This window comes from Geospiza fortis, unplaced genomic scaffold, assembly GCF_000277835.1.
Source record: "Geospiza fortis unplaced genomic scaffold, GeoFor_1.0 scaffold450, whole genome shotgun sequence".
Classification (NCBI taxonomy): Eukaryota; Metazoa; Chordata; class Aves; order Passeriformes; family Thraupidae; genus Geospiza; species Geospiza fortis.
The window spans coordinates 1,173,158-1,178,451 of NW_005054416.1; the positions used below are offsets into that span (position 1 = coordinate 1,173,158).

Genomic DNA, 5,294 nt, shown 5'->3' on the forward strand with positions numbered 1-5,294 from the left:
GAAGTCCAGGGAGGAGTAGAGCTGCTCCTGCTCCTTGATCCAGCTCTCTGCCTCGTCTAGCTCCCACAGGCAGGTCCAGAGGGAGCGGGATTGCTCTAGCAAGGCTCTCCTCCGCGCCGCCAGTACCTGCAGCTCTCGCCGGCACATCTCCAGGTGGCTCACACGGTCGCGGATGACTTTGGGGTCACAGGGACGATAGCCTGGGCAGGGAGCAGGGTGGGCGTTCGTCAGTAGTGTCCTGCTTTCCCTTGGCCGTGCTGCCAGGGAGGCAGGGGTGTCCTGGCACACCTACCCTCAGCGTCAGCAAAGCGGAGGGCGGCAGCACTGATGGCCCGGGTCTTCTCTGCCTGTACAGCCATGTCAGCCTCCAGCAGACGGTGGGTCTGCAGCAGCTCCTCTGCTTCCAGAAGGTGCTTCCCAGATTCAGGAGATGCCAGTTTCACCTGCAGGAAAGCCTCAGTCATTACCCACTGACACCCAAAACTCAGCACCAGCACCCCAACATCTCATCTCCCTCCCCAGTGAACTCCCATCAACACCTGGTGGGACAAAGACACCTCACCCATTGCGACACCCAATGCCCACAGCTCACCTTGACCTCATCCATCCAGTCGATGCAATGGAGCATCTCCTGGAAGAGGTGCTGCAGGGTGAGGTTCATCTCCAGGCGCTGGAGCTGGGCAGCCAGCAGCTCCAGGAGCTGCTCCCAGAGCCGCAGGATGTTGTCCTTCCGCCCATTGATGCGCTGGATGTCATGGTAGCCCTCCAGCTCCAGTTCCTTGGCCACTGCCTCGATGGCCTGCACCCGCTCCCTGTAGGCAGCCGTGTCTGTCTCGATGGCCTCGTGCTTCTTCTTGGCCGCCTCCACCGCTGCCAGGTCCTGCCCAAAGTTGTCCTGCCCGGCACAGAGCCCGTGGTGAGGCTCTGGTGAGCTTCCCAGGGCGGGGGTCCCTAGGGTGGGTGGTCCCGCTCCTTACCTGGGCCACCAGACGCTGGTTCTCGCTCAGCCAGGCCTCCCGCATGGCTGCTTTGCGGTCAAAGCGCCGTGCCAGCTGCTCCAGCTTCTCCTGACGGATCAGCTCATTGCGCAGCGCCAGCTCCCGCTCATGCTCTGCTTTCTCCAGCTGCTCCCAGGCCTGGGGGAAGGCGGCACTGCACAGGTGGCACATCCCCCATATCACACATCCTCCCACCCACCCGTGTCTTGTTCTGCTGGTGACCCCCGGGTGGAGGAACACAGCCTGCCATGGAATGGATCAGTCCTGTCCCAGTATGGATTCAGCATGGCCTGGGATGGACCTGAACTGCCTCAGGAGATGGACTCAATCTGCTCTGGCACCCATCCCAGCCTGCCCAAGGACCTGAACTGCTTGGGGATGGACCCAATCTGCCCCTGGAGAGGAGTTCCATTTCCCCCAGGAGATGGACCTGACTCGACCCCAGGAGACAGCCCCCAGCTGCCACCGCAGACAGGGCCCATACCCGGTTGATGTCAGAGACCAGGCGCCCCTCATGTGGGGTGTAGACACGCTGGTTGTTGGCCCTCATCCGCGACTGGATGGTGAAGAGCAGCACCTCCAGGTTGCCCTTCTCCTGAAACCTGCCCCAGAGACAGATCAGTGTTGGGCACCCTTGGGTGCTCCACACCACCGGGCGGGCATGGGGAGCAGGGGGCTCTTACTTGGGGGGCTTCTCCACGGTGCGGTAGGTGCTGAAGGCTTGCAGCTGGTGCTGCACCCCAGCCAGTGTGTTGGCAAAGCTGCGGCTGTTGAGGGAGGCGATGGTCTGCTCAATCCAGGTGAGCAGGTCGGACGCCAGCCCCCCATAGCCCTCGATCATCCGCTCCGTCTCCTTGGCATGCTCGATGACCTGCAGCAGGACCAGGGGTGAGCATGAGGGGCTGGCACCCCAAGAGAACACTCCCAGCCACCTGAGTGCCATTCCCTACCTTGCCCAGGCGCCGTCCCTCCACCTCCAGCACCTTCATCTTGGAGAAGTAGTGGTAGAAGGCCACCACATAGGTGATGATGGATTTCTCATCGGGGTTCTCCGTGAACACATCTGCCCGGTGTGAGTGAGAGGTGTCACTCCTGACCCACTTCACAGGTTACCACAGCCTCATGAGGTCCCTCCTGTGCCCACCCAGGCCCTCCTTCCATGTATTGGGAACTTCTCTGTGCTCCAGGCTGAGGAACCTGGGAATGTCCCAGGGGAAACTGAGGCAGGGGGACTGGCAGCAATTGCCTCACCTTCAGGGTCGAGGAGAGGGGTGATGCCCAGGTGCCGCTCTGCCACGCTGAACGCATGCTCCAGGTTGTGCCGGGCATTGGATTTGGTGAGGTTTTGGAAGTCAACCAGCTCAGGCCTGGGGACAGAGGGCACAAGACAGCAGTGACACACCTGTGGGACACCTCTCGGTGCCCCTGCTACCCCAGTGCCTGCTGCTGTGCCACCTACCTGTGCCTGTGGATGAGTGCATTGAAGGCCAGCCCGTCCTTCCAGCTCGAGGTGAAGTTGGTAACGTTCACATGGGGGTACCTGCCATGGGGACAGGGTGTCACTGTCACTGTACAGATACTCACAGACCCTGACACAGTCACGTGGGGATCCCACCACCTACCCTGCTGTCTTCATCTGGCACCAGAGCAGCAGTGCATCCCTGGCAGAGCGTGTCTCCCGGCCCTCCTGCGTCTCCACGATGATGTCCTGGATCTGGGGGCAAAAGGACATTCTGGGGTTGGAACAGCAGTTCCATGGAGGGTGACTCCCACCTGGGAATGAGGTGTGGAGCAGAGGGATGCACCAAACCACCTGACCTCACCTGGAAGCGTAGGATGATGGTCCAGATGAGGCCAAGGACAAGGCGGTGGTTGCCGTCCACGATATCATGGGAGCCCATGTTCTCCAGGTGCACCCGCTGCTCTTTCAGGAACTGCAGCGCCTTGTCCACATTCTCCAGGCAGTGGATCCGCATCCGGCCCTTGGTGGGCTTGGGCTGGGGCGTGACAGTGCTCAGCACCCTCCCTCCCACACCAGGTACCCCAAGCCCTGCCCAGGGACACCCCCACACCCATGCTGCCACCCCACCCCTGGCCAACACCAAGAAAAATGGTGTAGAGTGCCATGGCAGGCCACAGGTCCCAGGGTCTCCAGCTGGATGGGATTCCTACCAGAAGTTCTCCTGACAGCACTTCCAGCAGCTTGATGAGCACCCGTCCATCCCGGAGGTCCATGTAGAGGTCTGAGATGCGGCAGGTGACACGAGCCAGGTGTGAGTTCACCCACTTGGTGAAGGTTTTCTTCTGCACAGCCTCCCGCTCGTCTGGAGGAACAGCAGGCGTGGGGTCACCGACAGTGGGGACAACCCAGGTGGGACTGAGGGGACCTGCCACCCACCTGCCAGGGCTTTGATGCGGGAGCGCTCGAAGAGCCGCGCGGAGCTGTTGTCATTGTCCAGCTCATCGTCGGACGCGTCCCAGCGGACATTGATGCGGCTGTACTGCTGCTGCAGCTCCAGCTGCTCATAGTCATTGGCCGAGGTCATGGTCCCAGTGTGCCCCGGCCCGGTGGCCGTCGGCTACCGGTGAGAGGCCCCTGGGGGACAGCAGGACCATGAGCATCAGTGCGGCCACGGTGGCTCACTGGCCCTGCGGCACGTGCGGATTTGCGGCTCAGAGCCTCGGGATAAGCTGCTCAGAGGGATTTAGCCTCGCCCCACCCAGGTGTTGGGGGGGCACCTGGCAGCTGCCCTCTCCAGGACCACCGTGCTGAGCCCTGCCGAGCTGTGCTAATGGCTATTTACGGTGCTGAGTCCCCACCCCGGTCCCTCTGCCCAGCTGAAACCCCAGCCCAGGTCCCCAGAGGTGTCCCCCCAATCGTTGGATGCCCCCAGGGAAGGGGCTGCTGCTCACTCCCACCCCGACCCCTGCACCACACAGGGGCTCCAGCAGCACTGGTGGCAGAAAGTGGGTGACAGCTGCCGGCAGGGGGGGGCACCCACCCCCGGGGACATTTGAGACACAGATAGGACGTGGCTGGTATCTAAAAATGCCTCTGAGCAGCTGTGGGTGGCTGCTGGGGCCCCTGAGGGGTGCGAGGAGATGGGCTGGGGCTCCCCACAGCCAGCAGCAGATCCAGGACCTCTCCTGCAACCCAGAGCTGCACAGAGCCCTCAGTAGTGAGTGCCAGGGGGAACCCCGTGTGCCCCAAATCCCTGCTGTCCCCGTGAGCTGTGACAACCCGTGGGCCCCCAGGTCCCCCTTGGATGCCCCGGGCATCCCCCATGTCCCCCCTGGCAGGGTTATCGGGGCGGCCCAGGCTGTGCCACACCCCAACTCCGCACCCTAATCAGGGCACCACAGGCAGGGCCTTGGCTTGGACCTGGAGGCACCGGGAGCGTGCAAGGACGTGGAGGAGCGTGCAGGAGTGTGGGCAGCATAGCAAGGACACTCAGGAGCACACCAGAGTGTGCAAGTGCGAGGAAGGGCATGGAGAAGGGTGGCAGGGTGTGTACCTGTGAGCCAGGACACGCAGGGACTTGTCACAGCATCCACATGTGAACGAGGGCATACAGAAGTGTGACAGAGTGCGCCTGTGAGCAAGGACACACAGGGACGTGCCAGAGCGTGCACAGGTGAACAAGGACAAGTAGAAATGTGCCAGAGTTTGTACGCCTAAGCAAGGACATGCAGGAACACACCAGAGCGTGCATGGGACACACACGACAGGCACTCGCGTGGGTGCAGGGCCATGCAGATGTGTACCAGAGCAGGCAGGAGGGCAGCCCCTCATGCCATGACTCCATGCCTCTGCCAGAGCACCCAGCTCACCCTGGCAGGAAAGCCTTGTGGGAGACCAAATCTGGGGATTTTGTCCCCAAAACTTCAGGGACTCCCAGCAGTTTGGGTGTGCTAAGTTGTGTCTGGTCTCTGCAGGAGAGACCAGGTCTGACTGTGCCCCCGACAACACGGCAGTGAGGCCATGGCTGCGAGCATCCAAGGAGGAGAAAGAGGAGGAGGAGGAGGAAGAGGGGGAGGAGGAGGAGGAGATGACGCGGAGGGGAGCCACATCAGGCCCATGGGAGCATTCCGAGCGCGGGTGCTCACCCACCCTTTAAATCTCCCTCCGCCACACCGGCGCCTTCCGAGCATCCCTCCCTGCCACAGCCACGCCGCCACCAGCACCCGCCACCCGGGAATTGTCATTCCTGCCGCTCAGCGTGCGGAAAGCTGGGAATGCCAGCATGCCGGCCTCGCCGCCAGCATCCTGCGGCCGGGGCCCGCGCAGCCGCGCCA

The 5,294-nt window shown here is 62.5% G+C and overlaps 1 protein-coding gene across 1 annotated transcript in view; it reads right to left on the minus strand.

Moving 5' to 3' along the window:
- LOC102043027 (spectrin beta chain, erythrocytic-like) overlaps window positions 1-3,596 on the minus strand; it is a 16,968-nt gene extending 13,372 nt beyond the window's left edge. Inside the window, 13 exon segments of the mRNA XM_031061495.1 lie at window positions 1-200; window positions 293-443; window positions 593-895; window positions 978-1,136; window positions 1,483-1,600; window positions 1,682-1,869; window positions 1,949-2,061; window positions 2,250-2,365; window positions 2,458-2,538; window positions 2,621-2,712; window positions 2,822-2,995; window positions 3,171-3,322; window positions 3,397-3,596. Coding sequence (XP_030917355.1) covers window positions 1-200; window positions 293-443; window positions 593-895; window positions 978-1,136; window positions 1,483-1,600; window positions 1,682-1,869; window positions 1,949-2,061; window positions 2,250-2,365; window positions 2,458-2,538; window positions 2,621-2,712; window positions 2,822-2,995; window positions 3,171-3,322; window positions 3,397-3,544 — 1,995 coding nt within the window. The 5' untranslated portion in view covers window positions 3,545-3,596.
- Window positions 3,597-5,294: the final 1,698 nt, after the last annotated feature.